Genomic DNA, 16178 nt, shown 5'->3' with positions numbered 1-16178 from the left:
TTATTGATCTCCCATTAATGGTTATCTTGAATAATTCCAACCATATTTCATAAAAAAATAAAAAGGCATACAGTGATAATCTTCTCCTTCAGTTATGGAATATGTAAACTACTGTCAGTAGCCTATGCTGACGCATTCAGATCATAAATTTCATCTTTCATTTATTTTTCTGGTAGGCCTACCTGTTGAAGCATGGATAAAGCGGCGATTTTTTTTCCAGAATATTCACCTATATAATCCACTAAAAAACAATGTAAAGTTTAGTTCATTTTCCTGTTCGTTCTAGTATCAGATTACGTCTTCCGTCACAAAAATGTGCATCACTAATCACTGACGTCATTTCCAGATTCTTAGTATCAATGGAACTGAAATCAAGCAACAATGGGTCTAGTTCGGATCTTTACGAAAACTATACCCATAATGCCGATAACAGCACCAACAATGGGTCACCGGCGACAGATTTTGGCAACGATGCTGCCTGGATTCTCACTTCAACTTTCATTATCTTCACCATGCAGTCAGGTTAGGCTTTTCTCTTTTATTCGGAGTGATGATACAGTAAAGCGAACTAAATGAAGGTGATGAGTTTTTAATGGCATGTGATCTAGCCATTTTATCAGATGCACTGCATCCAAAGATACAAGAAAGGTTTTCTATAAAGCAAAACACAGACATTTTTCATGAGCTCACATTCCGTCAGAGACTTAACTCAAGTGCATAAGCAAACTACTGACATAGTTCTTAAAAAATTAGCTCTGTCAGATGAACTTTTAATCACATAAACAACACATCGACAGGTAGCCATCAGACATAAAAGGGGAAAATGTAACTCATAAAACCTACTGTAATTAGTATTAAAAAAAAAAAAAACTAGGAGAACTATATTCCAAGAACTATTATTGTAAAATTTCATTCATTTGCATAATGCTTTGTTGTAAACAAGTTTACAGACCTATTATCATTTGTATTGAAATCAGGATTTGGTCTGCTCGAATCTGGAGCTGTCTCGATGAAGAATGAAACAAACATTATGGTGAAAAACGTTGTTGACGTCGTACTGGGAGGAATCACCTACTGGTTGTTTGGCTACGCGTTGTCCTTCGGGGAATCGGAGTGGACGAACCCGTTCTGCGGCTGGGGAAGCTTTGCCTTGAACCCTGACGAAGAGGCGATGGGGGAGGTCTACACCAAGTTCTTTTTTCAACTCTCTTTCGCCACGACTGCCACAACAATCGTGTCCGGAGCAGTAGCTGAGAGGTAAGAACTCCCGATGGATGCTATTACACGTTATGGGCTCAATTTTCACGGTGAGTTTTATCATGTATCCTTGACCCTTTCCTATAACTTGTCTAGCTCTGTGGATCTTCCCCTGTTCATCAAAATTTACTAATCCAGGTAAAAAAAGTCACAATAATTTATGGTGGCTGGTAATAAAGTCACAGGAAAAAAGTAACCTAACGATTACCGACCACCATAAATTAATGTGACTTTTTTCCTAGCCAGAATTGTGACTTTCTTTTGTGACTTTTTTTCCTGTGACTTGATTACCAGCCACCAAATTAACAGCTCTGTAAAATATGGAAAGGTATTCAAGCGGGAGCTATGGTGGGATCATCATGTTTGGACACGACACTGTTATCAGCATAACTATTCATGGTGATAATCCAAGGATGGGACTAGCCCTTGGAACTTGAGCTGGCTCTGGTGATAAGGGCTCTTGGCACTCTGCGCAGTTTTCCAACCAAGATGATCAAAGCTAGGATGATTGCATTCTGATTCAGTTCCACCAAGCTGGATTAGCTGACGCTGGAACCCCTCTAATCATTGGTGTCTTCCCTTTCGTGTAGGCTAGAGAGTGGTTATTTCATAGTCAGCTCTTGCTGATGTCGTTAGTGGAGGAATGAACTTCATGAAAGGCTATTGGTATCTTGTTTAAAACTTTCAGATGGTTCCATTTTTTAATATAATTAATTTTTCACCTTACAATCATATTACCAGTGGATCCCATGACGTTAACCTGACACAGATGACAGCAGGCCAGGATAAGGGCGATATGATAACATAGATAGGCTACTCCCGACAAATCCTCCAAGACACCAAGGTGGTAATAATCCACATTACAATGCGCTTTAATTGCACAAACATTCATCGAAGTCCTGATTGTAAAATTACATATAGGCTACATCTGTTAGTTAAGCAATTTGAACACGTACTGAGGATCAGATATCTTTGATTTGGTGTCTAAGCTCGCAGTGTACTCATCGAGATATGAGTTAACAATAATGCTCTCGAAATAAGAGGAAAAGAAAAGCAAAGGAACTTTCTGCTCTTAGTTCTTATGTTGCTGCCTTTACTTCAACAATTGTATAAATAAGAATGTTAGATTTCAGAGTTACAAATTAGAAGTAATAGTTGACATTCTGATTAATTCCCTCTTTCTTTTTTCCTTCGCAAAAGGTTCAACTTCGTGGCCTACGTGCTTTTCTCAACGGTCAACACAGTCATCTACTGCATCCCGGCTGGCTGGCTTTGGGGTAACCACGGCTTTCTCCGCCGGATGGGCGTCGTCGACATAGCTGGGTCGTGCGGTGTTCACGTATGCGGTGGATCTTCTGGTAAGCTTCGTTCGCTTCAAGATTATCGCCTGCATATCTGAATTACCATTAAAATAAGGCAGGTATCCACTCTCCCGTGTCGTTCGCAGTGAAAGGACAATGCGCCATTGCCTTATACAAACAGGTACATTATTAAAGAGACCTTAACGAAAAATTAGCTCTATAAAAGTTACCTTTAGCATGGCTCTGCAAAACGCCATTCAGCAAAAGGAAGTTTTGCCATAAGCGAAATGACATTGCATTTTAAATTGACTAGAAAGTAACATCCTTCAACAGATGTGATAAATTGGCATTTCAAAGGGGACTGACTCAGATTTGTAAGAACAGCTTTCCGGAAGTATTTGTGTCATGATTTTTTTTTTTTTTTTTTTTTTTTTTTTTTTTTTTGCCCGTGGCGACATTTCCCAACTTCTTTGTTGGAAATTACACACCGTACGAAGTAACAAGCTAGAATACAAACATCAACTTGCATTATCGAATAAAACACTTTTCAAGAATGCAAATAAAATTCAGGACCTTGTAGATGTGTCCCTGCCCCTTAGCAAGACACTCTGCAAATTAATAACAAAATTGATCACTGTGGATACCATCACAAGTTAGATGTGTAACAGTAACAAGGACAAAACTGATTTTACAATTGATAGAGGAACTATTGTAGAGCGTAATGTCCTTTTCAGCTCAATGATGTACATTTATGTACATGGGTCAGGTATATGAAGAAAACTAGACAGCAGACAGTACTCGCTTTCCAGCTTTTTATTATTTACACCTTTTCTCTCTCACTTTCTCTCTTTCTTACTTCTAGCTTTGGTGGCAGCTCGACTGGTAGGACCCAGAATCGGCAGGTATGACCATGGAGAGAGTCCTTTACCGATGGGATCGCCAACTAACGCAATCCTTGGCATGTTTATGCTGTGGTGGGGATGGTTAGGCTTCAACTGTGGAAGGTAAGGTTCCCTCAACAATTAGGCTATGGTGACATTTTTATAATTTTGATAACAATGATATAAGGGACCCCCTTTGTCACCTGCAAAAACGAAATTTTAATTCACTAGGAAAAGGCATGTCTTATCCAAGTAATGTTACACAGCAATCGAACAGAATTCACCTTCAACATAACTACTAATTCATGCTAGATATAATTTGTGTTTTTATATAGTATTTTAAAATTGTGAATAATCTTGTTATGATGTCTTTCTCCCCTAATTTTTTTTTTTACCAGAAATGGGTTTACAGTAAGGGCTTTGAAGATCAAAAGTTATTTCAGAACCCAATTTCCTGTTTCACCTTTGATCTCTGATTATGACCTTGACCTTGATTGTCACAGAAATAGAGCTAAAAAAATTGTTCTTGAAACGATGGCTAATTCATGCAGTTGCTATATATATATATATATATATATATATATATATATATATATATATATATATATATATATATATCTTCTTCTTCTTTTAACGTGCTTTTTCCCATTTTTGTATGGGGTAAGCACGATGCCTTCTTTGAAGGACTTTTGATTTGGCTTTGGGGGTAGACCTGTAGTCTCGATCGGCTGCCCTGCCTGACATCGCTTAGACCCCGGTAGCGTATGTTTCATGTATCATACCTGACCCAACGCCCTTTCTTCCCAGCAGCGAGAAGTTGTTTGCCGGGTAGGGCGAGAGTTCGAGGCGTGTGAGATGTTTGTTATGTTTTTAGAAGGTGTTGTAGTGGCTTTGTTTTGTGTGTGTATTTAGTCTGTAACACCCATTTGCTTTTAAGCAAACCTATCCATTGATTACATATATAATCCCGGGATGTCTACACGGATAGCAAAGTGTCTGCCTCTCTGATCAGTCGGCTGCGGATTTGAACGCCACAGACCTCTACGAAGTCCAAAGCTGCTGCTGTAACCGACTGAGCCATCGAGGCTCCATATATATATATATATATATATATATATATATATATATATATATATATATATATATATATATATATATATATATATATATATATATATATATATATATATATATATTCATGATGTTGCCTTGTAATACGTATATCCTCCTATAATTTTGACATATTTACTCTTTTTCATGTGTTGTGTGTAATGATAATGATCGTTAAAGTGTCATATTTAGTTTGGCATCAGATCTCAAAAGAACTAATGATTGAATAACTTAATAGCATAATTTAGAATTGGTAATATAATTTTAATAGTAACATAGTTTAGAACAAATCTCTTTCTTGATAAAAGCATAGTATGTGAACACTTGTGTGTCCACCAAGGACTTGTTCCATTTCAATTGTCATCAGTTGAGATAAGAGAGAGCGCTTTGTTTTGGGTTAGTGATGACAGGTTTGGGATAACAAATGCCGATTCGTCCCATACAGGCTCAAGACGAGTGATTTCATGTTGTTACATGCGTTGGTCGAGTCATGTTCGCCACTCTGAGAGAAAAAATATGTCTTGATCAGTTACACCATGTTTTGTAAGATTGCGTTCAAAACGTTTTGCTGGGATGACGTCATTTTCCTTCTAGAAGCTTCTCCACTGTATCTCGCACCCAAAATGCTTTAATGACGTCACTTCCCTGCTTCTAGAACTTTTGTATCTCGTACCCAAAATGCTTTAATGACATCATGTAATTGTTTTACATGTTACTGGAATTCTAAAATTTGTTTCATTCTGATTTCTGAGACCAGTTGATTTGGTTCCCTCTCTCTGTCTCTCGTTCTTAGAAAGAGATTACTTTTAACATAGTTTTTTGTGGTCACGTATTAGCATTAACTTTTGAGATCTGAATTTAGTGACGTTATTTAGTTTGTAACGGCGCCTGGTAAAAAAGTGTGTTTTGTGGTAACGCAGCTGCAGCAAGTGATTTACAGAGGTTTTCACAAGTTTGTGTAAGGTAACGTGAATTTTACTTATTAATACCATGGTATGATAAGTTAGGAAATTTTGAACAAGTGAAATCACTATTGATAAATCTTATGTGTATTTTTGTGTGTTTTTCTATTTACAATCTCTTTATATTTTCACATTTTTTATGTTTGTGATGTAACATTTATTTGCGTAGCATTTTAAATATTTCTTGGTAATTTAACATTGCATACGTAATTTAACATTGCATACTTGATTTCATTTATTAAGATTTTCTTTTTAAATCTTGAGTAATTCTTGATAGTTTAAATTTTGCTTGATTAATTTAAATTCTTGATAAAGTTTTTGTGAATTAGTTTTGTCTCATAGTTTAATTCAAGAATTAATTGAGTTTTGTGTTATTTTCAAGTAATAATAAATTTTTCAGTTTGTGAATTCTAATTATAAACTTTGAATTTAAAAATAAATTTTTGTATTTAACATTTTTAGAAAAACAGTGTTTCATTTATTGATCACCAGTGAATAAGATTGATTGTGTGTGCATAAGGCAAAGTGATAAACACGTTTTGTTCTTTTAGTTTTGCTAAAGTGAATTAAGACCAGGGAAACAGAGTTTTTTGATGGAGTGATGCCCTTCTACTATAGAATATTTCTAGTTTAATTTTTGATACCTCACACATATTCTGATAAACTTAGTTTGATTTTTCAAGTAATAAATAAGTTTTCTTAAGGATCACTGTTACCTTTAGAGTACTCAGTCGTAATAATTAATGTTATGAGAGTTCAGGTATCTCGCTGAAGTGAGGTATATTTTTGAATCTTGAGATTAGTTGTATAGTAACCAGGTACTTGATACGCATCGTGACAATATATATATATATATATATATATATATATATATATATATATATATATATATATATATATATATATATATATATATATATATATATATATATATATATATATATATATATATATATATATATATATATATATATAGCCAACTGCAATTAGCCATCGTTTCAAGAACAATTTTTTTGAGCTCTCTCTCTCTCTCTCTCTCTCTCTCTCTCTCTCTCTCTCTCTCTCTCTCTCTCTCTCTCTCTCTCTCTCCCGCGTGTGAGTGTGTGTGTGTTTGTGTGCGTAAGGGCATGAAGGGTAGGGGCTGATAATTTACAGGTCATAAAATTGCATAGTTAGTACATTTCCTTTATTAAGCACTGTATTCCCTTAGTTTGAAGAGAACTACAGCATTTTTGTTGTTGCTCTTCTAACTTAGTGTGAAACTGATTCAAGCAACAACAGCTTATTTTTAAAAGTAAAGTTGATAGATAGCATCTTTCTCTCATCTCTCGTTTCTGCGACGTGCCTGACATGAATACACGCATTGATTGTTGCTTATGTAAAGCCATTGACAAGAAGAATAATCAGAATCAAAAGAAAATGTATTACTCACTGACCAGACCGCTGAAGTGGCCAAACCATTAATATGTATTTGATATCCGGGGTAGTAAAAGCTATCAACTTACTTTCAGCACGTATGGAGTCAGCGGAGCTCTTTGGAAATATGCTGCTCGCACGGCCGTCATCACGCTCATGTCCAGCATTGGAGCAGGCCTCGCGGGGATGAGCATTTCGTGGTACAAGAATCATCGTCTTGAAATTGGTGACGTCGTTAACAGTGTCCTGGGGGGTCTTGTGTCCATCACTGGTATGAATGTATTTTCAGCATCAGCTCTTCATAAAAATCTATACTAACCTGCGTAGCTACACACTTCTCACTCTTTCCAGACTTCTTACGAATAAAAATAAATCTAATCCTTCGGGCCAGCCCTAGGAGAGCTGTTAATCAGCTCAGTGGTCTGGTTAAACTAAGATATACTTAACTTAACTTACGCAACGCAAAATATTCGTTACAAAAGTTTTATCCTATTCTGATTTATTCCAGTTAGAACTCAACTATTCACGTTTACAAAAAAATGAGATCAGTAGTCCCTTCGTATATTCCAACCCCCATCTTCCACAGGCTTTGCAGTTCTCTTCCAGAACGTTTGCACCCAAGTGTTATCCTTGTTTCACGTCTTCTGTGGTTCACCTCCTTTCTCTCCCTACTATCATCCATTACATTGTTATAGGTGGCTGATAAATGAGACTTCTACATTTCTGATTTTTATTTGTTTTACTTTTATTTGTGCTTAAACTTACACTTTTACTCTAGGTTTTGGTAATTCTGCTTCATCTCCTCTATGAGGAGAAACTCAAGATCCAGTCTCTATAAATTTGTATGCAATAGCTGTATGATTTGCACTTCAGTATGTTAGAAGTGTTTTAAAAACATCTCTTTCATGTATATTAAATTCTCTGCTTCCTTTTAGCATTATATAAATGCTGCTCATGACCCTCTAAACAGTTACCAACAAAGTGTATGTGTATTTGAATCATATATAATTAGATTTGTATTATTCATCTTATCCAACGCAAATTGCATCATACAGAGACTACCATACCGTTGCAGACTAGTTTAAAAACCTTTAACTCCTTGACCAGTTTCATGACCTTGACCTGTTTCCCTCATAGCTGGCTGTGCTCTTTTTACTACTTGGGAAGCTCTGGCTGTTGGTACCATAGGAGGCATAATTTCCGTGTTGGCTATGCCCATGTTTGACAAACTGCATATTGATGACCCCGTGGGGGCTACCTCAGTACATGGTAAGTTAAAGTAACTCATTTTCTTTCAAAAGATTCTGTAGATACCCATTTTATAGTTACAAAGTTAAGAGGAAGTACTGACATAATTATTTCCTGTCGAATTTAGAACTGAGTAAAGCTAAAACATATGAGGAGGTGGATAACTGGTACTTTTTGTCTGGGAGCGTCATGTTTTGTTCTGTCCATACACGTTTAAGTTTTCATTCAGCAATAAGATTAATAATTAGTTACTGTGCTTCAGTCTTGAGCAGTTATTGTTAATTAATTGCAACTTGGCGAAAAGGAAGACTCCAATATCAACACAGTACAAGCGTAAACTTAATTTGCTATCTCATTTTAATTACGTTTAGGGATATTGAAAGCTGCAATACTGTTGATCAGAACAGGAGTTGCAAATCGCTCCTTCTCCTTTTAAAACAGACTTTGCGTCCTCTACCTATACAAAAGGGCAATCTTTTAGGCTTATATGTTTGACAGTTAGCAGAACAAAGGGACAACCACAAAGCCTCATTCCTGATATCCTGAAGTTAAATAGTCTAGTTTACTTTCTAGTCCCTTAAAATTAAGAATATTTTACTGATGCCTTTGAAGGTGTAGATACAAATGACATTTTTACGTTCTTGTGGAAACTGCTTCTTAATCACCTCCTAAGTTGTCTGTTGTTTTCCTTAATTTACTTTTTGCGTATATTGAAGAACTGGAAATATTACGTTGTTAGCTAAATGTGGGAGTGGTAGTTCTTGGCCTACCAATTACTACCCAAAGTCTGTGACTCCCATATCATTTAATTTTTTTTATAGTCTGTCAGCGAAACCCCTAAATGTATATGTTGAACTTAACTATCTTCCTCCTAATTTACACTTTGGCTTTAGTAAGGACCTGGGTGCCTGTAATGCACTTCTTTCAATTACCAGTATCGTACAGAGATCCGCAGAGTTTGGTCACGAACTTCGCATAATGGTATTGTCTATAATGCTGCAATTGACCAAGTTGATCACGAGGCCTTGTTTTCAAACTTGAAGGAGAACTGGGAAAGCATTTCTTATTATTAATGTTGAATTTTCAACCATTAAGTTGCAAAGAGTAGTTGTTGATGGGTATAATAAGGACTACGGAAATGTAATCTCCGTTGTCCCCCAGGGCAGTGTTTTTGGTCCATTGTAATTTATAATAGATGTATGAGTCCGGAAACTGAGCTTGGGCTTGGTCGGTTGCGAGCTGAGTCGAGAGTGCGACTATTGCCCAGAAGCTGTTCTACTACCAACGCCCTCTGTTATGCCTCTTTCCAGCATGTTCATTGTTTTCCATGCTTTTATTTTTCATATCCTCTCAAATTTCGAAATTATCCTGGTTCGGGAAACGATATGGGGTAGATGTCGACAGTTCCATTGTTTGTTTATGCTATGCCGAGATGATTTCAAAATATATAAAACCAAAAACTTTAGTATTTAATTCAGAACTATTCCGGTGTGCTGCTTTTTCTCACTACGGTAAAAAGAAAAAGAATATTGATTTATGTTTTCGTAATATCTGGTATAATGGATGAAAGATAGCAATGCCGCAAGGATCCCGTATAGAATATAAAAATTAAAATCAGAAGGCGAAGGGACTAACATCTAACGTTGCATCATGGACTGTACCTAACAGTTATTACCTTTATGGCCAAGTTTCCTCTAAAGCATGACGCAACCTATAGAGACCTAAGATATCCATATTGATGTACCTTCCTCACTTTTCCTCCAAGTTGCATTTACGCAGACCAGTCTACGAACAGCTTTTATGAAAAACAAATTTGTCACTCCACTTGTTTAATTAAGTGCCAGTATTCCCTAAATTTAGAACCAGTGGCTCTGTTGCGCACTGTGTGTGATATTCTGATTGCTTCAAACTTTCAGGACTATGTGGTATGTGGGCCATGATAGCAATCGGGCTTTTTGTCAAAGCAGACAAGCTTTTAGGTTTGACCAGCGGGAATGCGGGACTCTTCCGAGGTAAGCTACGTTGAAGGATTTTCTACATGAAAATGTATACAACGCTCACATTAAAATGTCAGCGGGTGAAATATGCCACGAATAAAATTTCCTTATAATTCACAGGCGGAGGATTTTATTTGCTGGGCATTCAGACCCTTGCCTGCGCTTGTATCTCCGTATGGTCAATGTTCTCCACGTATATCATACTGAAAGTAAGTGACTGGCACAGTTCAAGAAACGTTTCCAACGGTAGGTTCACATATTGTCCCGCCTGAAACTCACTCCAGAGAATTCTGGTGACTTGGTGTCTTAAGAGCGCAGCTCTAACAGGCTTGTTTTAACGTCATGTGAAGAGCCTTTTGTGAAAATCCAATATGAGAGTAAAATGCGTCGCTGTGTGTTATCAGACAGAGCAATGTCGCACACAGAAGCAGACTTCTAAACATATCTCCTCCCTCCCTGTTTCCGGAACAGGCTATCGATATGTTTTGCGTCTCGATTCGAATGTCCGAGTGGGAGGAGTTGGTCGGCGCCGACTTCGCAGAGCACGCCATTCGTCGGAGGAATATTGGTGTGAGCCGAGCTGTGTCTGTTCTTGGGCTTCAGCACAACGGATACGATTACAGTGATATCGCTCCTCAGGGAGACAATCCTTGTAAGTCTTTTGTTACTAAGCTCATTTTGTGTCTTATCTTCAAGTCTTAATATAATATTATTTATATTATTGTTATTTGTAAATTAACCAGAACACCGTGTCTGATTTATCCTGAGCTTGCACAAAAATACATTTGAAATTAAGAAATATTGAGAATATTACTACTTGAATACAACGGTCGTACAATACATTCTTAACTTTTCCTAAATTCTTTCAATATATTTTTTTACATTCAAAGTATTGAAATCTGAAATGGGAAATGAAGTGGATGAATTCTAATTTCAGATGAGGTTTCGAACCCGATTAAGGAAAAATTAACATCAGTGATTCAACAGCTAAGCGTATAGACCACAGTACTGAACTCGTAAAAGGAAGAGGTTCTTTGTTTCATTTCATGTTTCAGATTTCGAGGCTGAAAGTGGAGGTATATCAAAAATATCCGGAAATTGATAAAATAATGTCCATCAATTTTCTCATCGATATTGATAAGATTTTTAGTTAGTAAGAACGCAGTAGAGTGGTCCCTTTTGGTTCAAGCGTAGTTAATGAGCAATCAGTTATGGTATTAAACAAAAGCACTTTGATTTTCCGAAATCAGTTTTTAATACAGTTACAATTTATGAAGACGTCTTAATATACAGGCAGGTAAATAATGCTTCTCTCAGCTTTTCCAACTGATCATTTTTTCACATCCTTTTAAAGCTTATATATAGATAAAGTTAACCTTTCCCAGCCAGTTTGAAAAGAAACCAAATATTCACTCATGAAAGATGACTAAAAATATAAACATATTCTTTGCATTTTTTGAAACCTTTTTTTAAAAATTCAAAAGTACTATACATTGTGCATAACAAATTATTAGCATTTACAGACAGTATGAGCCAGTAATCAATTTTGACCGAAGTCGAGTTATCGTTGAAAACACAAAACACTCAGAATAGTAACAATGATGGGTAATTGGTATATACACTGGAATAGTAAATAAAATACAAAATAACTACACACAAAATGGAAAACATGAGGCTTGTAAAATACAATATCATATAACTGAAGTAAGTAACAAAACAACGTTAATGACAATCACGATGAGAGTAATAATGATGATAATAATAATAATAACATTCATCAAATTCTAACCACAGTAAGTTTTATAAGAGGTTAATAATAATAATAATAATAATATCGGCATAGAGAAAGCATATTTATTCATTGGCCTTATCATGAAATCTCTGGGCATTTTTGTTGCATAATATTTATAAAATGCATTACCCTGACTTTTTTTCCCCTGTTAAAACGATCATTTTTACGAAATCTCGACGGTGCAACAGAACGACCTTAGATTTCTATGTCCAAATAGGATTTCGTGCTAGGGGAGTAGGGCCGTCAGTGCACCTCGTGCGGTGCACTGTAGGCACTAGCGGATCAGGGTGGGGACACCTGGGCGTGAGCCCCCCCCATGAAAGATAATGACAGAATAATAATATTGAAGATTTAGATAATAATAACATAAATGAGAAATAAAAGAATGAAAAAAAATCTATAATATGAAAACAATAAAATATTTTGATGAGAAAATAATAAGAATAATAATAATATAATAATATATATATATATAATAATATATATATATATATTTACATGATAATAAACATGTCGTATTGCTGTATATTTATATATATTCTATATAAATACTGAATGATATATAAGAAAATATATTATATATATATATATATATACAGAAATATTTATATATATATATATATATATATATATATATATATATATATATATATATATATATATATATATATATGTGTGTATGTGTGTATGTATAATAATATGAAAATTGGTTCCCGCCCCCATGAAATTTTTCTGGAACCGCTAGTGACTGTAGGTATTACTTGAGGTGCTTTGCAGCGTGCCTTCGGCCCCTGGCTGCAACCCTTTTCGTTTCTTTTACTGTACCTCCTTTCATATTCTCTTCCTTCCATCTTACTTTTCACCCTCTCCTAACAATTGACTCATAGTGAAACTGCGAGGTTTTACTCCTGTTACACCTTTCAAACCTTTTATACTGTAAATTTCCGTGTCAGCGTTGAATGACTTCATAGGTCCCAGTGCTTGGCCTTTGGTCTAGATTCTATATTCAGTTCAATCAATTCAGTGCTCTGCAGATCTCTCTGCTAGATAAAAAGCTCTAGGATAATTAATCCCAGACAGTAACTGTTGTTCCTTAATTCTAGTTTTATGACCTTTCTGTTCATTAAATTGTTTATATACTTCTTTTAATCTTAGATGTCGTTCGTAAAACCAAGTCTTCCTGTAATCTTTTGTTCCATTTTTGCAGTTTGTTTGAAAATGCCTTCTAGGCGGAAGAGCCTGCACTCCGTTGTTTCACTCCTTGTGGCCATAAGCTCTTTTTTATTTTTGTATCACGTTGCCATTCCCGTGATAGAATTGATATATCTATACATACACAAACACACACACACATATACACACACACACACACACACACATATATATATATATATATATATATATATATATATATATATATATATATATATATATATATATATATATAATGTGTGCGTGTGTATATACATACTGTATATATATCTTTTTCTTTGCCTTCTGATCTCTGATAAGGAATATTTAGAAAGACCTCATATTAGTCCTCTGACAACCAATTTCTTTACTAATGAAGACATTTGACCAACAGGCCACCAGCAAGTACTGGCAGAGATGAAAACTCTGTCGAGGCGCGGCTCAAGTGTTTCCAAAGCCGTGGCCCGCGTAACCGACAAAAGGTCGAAGAGGATAAAGCTGCCTTCCTTCAACTTCTTTTCCTTCGGCCGAAAGAAGAAGAGTGCGAGGAGTTCCAGCAGCGCCAGCAACAAGATTAACGTAATGCCCTTCCAGCCTCCAGAGGGCTATGGTGCCTGGGAATGAAGGAGCATCTTGCAGCTTATTAAAATTTGGTCTAAATAGTTTCATCCAATTGTGCGTGACTTACGGTCAGTGGAATGGAGGGATGCCGCTCAAACCAAGCATGGGGCATTTAGCAGATGATTAAAGTTTGCCCAGTCAATAGAAGTACAATAGATAGGTCTACTGTATGTATGGATACAGATATGATAATTTTGATCGGAAATATTGTGAGCAGGACTGAAATGAAATGTAAAATAGGGTAACCAACATTCCCGTTAAATTCTGAAATCTCATAAAAGCAGAGCTCGTTTTTGTTTTGAATAATCGAGTGGTTTTAAGTGGGATTTTGTAACAAAAATGTATATTAACTTAGATATTGACGATAGCGCGGTCAACGTGAATATTTAGCGGATGTAATGATGTAGGGTCACGTGACTAACCTCAGCCATTTACTAGGAATAAGTTATGTATTGGTCTCAAAGTCCGTATTACTACACATTTGCAATCATTGAAGCACCTATCATCAGGACCTTATAAAAGAGTAGTAGAAGAGATCATAGTTATCTGATAGTTAGTTAATTCATCATGATGTATATTGATAGAATTCACCTACACTTATTCAGAGTCTTATCATACAACAACAAGCTTTGTTCATGTTATTGTCCCTTTTTTCTTAACCGTGTTAGCATAGACTGTAAAGACGCAAATACATGCATTTACAAAGCAGTACTTTATTTACTCTTAATTCCTACTGGCCGTGAATTTTCCCCTTTTTACGACTGAGTCTACCTGCTTTCGATGTCATTTACATTGCAGACCACAATATGTAGGCCCCTTAGAAGGGTTAGTGCCCATCAGTGAACCTCATGCGGTGCACTGTAGGCATTACTTAAGGTTCTTTGCAGCATTCCTTTGGCCCCTAGCTACAACCCCTTTCATTTCTTTTACTGTACCTCCGTTCATATTCTCTTTCTTCCATCTGACTTTCCACCCTATCCTAACAATTGATCCATAGCGCAACTGCGAGGTTTTCCTTCTGTTGCACCTGTCAGACCTTATTTCCGTTTCAGCGCTGAATAACCTCATAGACCGCAGCGCTTGGACTTTGGCCTAACTTCTATATTTTATTCTGTCCTATTCACAATAAGTAGGAAAAGTCATGAAGAATCCACAAAATTGCGGAAGCGCGCCTACACGTTCAAATTTGTATTCTCTGTCATGGTACAAGTTCTTCACTGGATGGGTCGATATCGTACTCGCCTAGCACTCTCCTAGGCCCGCGTTCGATTCTCCGGCCGGCCAGTGAAGGATTAGAGGAATTTATTTCTGGTGATAGAAATTCATTTCTCGGTATAATGTGGTTCGGATTCCACAATAAGCTGTATGTCCCGTTGCTAGGTAACCAATTGGTTCTTAGCCACGTAAAATAAGTCTAATCCTTTGGGCCAGGCCTAGGAGAGCTGTTAATCAGCTCAGTGGTCTGATTAAACTAAGGTATACTTAACTTCTTCTTTTTTCTGTCATAGTACTATACAGTTACTTCCGTTTAGAGCACAGGTGATTCTGAAGATAATCTCCTCGTGAGAAGGATCAGCCTCTTAGAGAAGAAGATCCAGAGGACAGAGTTAAGGCTGTTATCATTTCCTCCTTTCATTGAGAACTGAATAGGCAGGTATCAGCTAGTGGAATGCCACAGGAATGGCATGATAAAAAGATATAGAAAATACAGAATTAACTACATAAAGATATAAAAAAAAAAAAAAACGCATTTGCGCGATATTGTGAAGTTCGAAAGATTCAAATATATGAATAAGAAAACTGTTCTTTAGCTGAGAAGGCAAGGCTGTTAGAATTAAATTAATATATCTTGTACTATTTGGTGAAGGATATAGTCTAGGAAGAACAATGCAATCCATTTCCATTCCAAGAACAAGAATTATGAAAAATTTTATAATACAAGTACATGAAGCAATCGAACGATGGTGGCAGAGATAAATAACATCTGTACTAAGGGATGTAATGGAAAGCCTATTTCTATCTCACTTAAGCCCCGAGTCACAGGGGAACAACATTTAAACACGGCAAAATAAAATAATTAAGACATTACCTCTGGGTACACAGTTTTCCAAAAGAGATCTTAGAATATTTCAACATGACATGTGTGTTTCTCAAAAGTAAATTGGTAGTCAAAATTGACACCTAAAGGTTTATTGAACTACGTATTACTAAACTTTCTAAAGAAACCTTGTCAATGAAAATCATGGCGAGTGAGGGTACCAGATCCAGTGCCATACAATTTGAGTTTACTTAAGTCCACATAATTTTCAACCATGCCCTAATATATAGCTAAATCTCATTTAAGGGAATGACCAACCGCAGATCTCAGTCAGAGATGAGATTAATGTAAATAAAACAGCTTC

The 16178-nt window shown here is 36.2% G+C and overlaps 1 protein-coding gene across 1 annotated transcript; it reads left to right on the top strand.

The window, feature by feature from the left end:
- The first annotated feature begins 958 nt into the window (after positions 1–958).
- On the top strand, positions 959–14484 carry LOC136844277 (putative ammonium transporter 3). The gene is made up of 9 exons (XM_067113257.1): positions 959–1257; positions 2458–2615; positions 3421–3562; positions 7023–7198; positions 8065–8196; positions 10092–10187; positions 10293–10381; positions 10644–10824; positions 13550–14484. The coding sequence occupies exons 1-9, from the start codon at positions 1010–1012 to the stop codon at positions 13777–13779; spliced, it is 1452 nt and encodes a 483-aa protein (XP_066969358.1). The 5' UTR covers positions 959–1009; the 3' UTR covers positions 13780–14484.
- Positions 14485–16178: the final 1694 nt, after the last annotated feature.

This window comes from Macrobrachium rosenbergii, chromosome 12 (genome assembly GCF_040412425.1).
Source record: "Macrobrachium rosenbergii isolate ZJJX-2024 chromosome 12, ASM4041242v1, whole genome shotgun sequence".
NCBI classification, from domain to species: domain Eukaryota; kingdom Metazoa; phylum Arthropoda; class Malacostraca; order Decapoda; family Palaemonidae; genus Macrobrachium; species Macrobrachium rosenbergii.
Note: the sequence above shows the minus strand (reverse complement) of the source record. Positions and strands in the feature narration are given on the sequence as shown.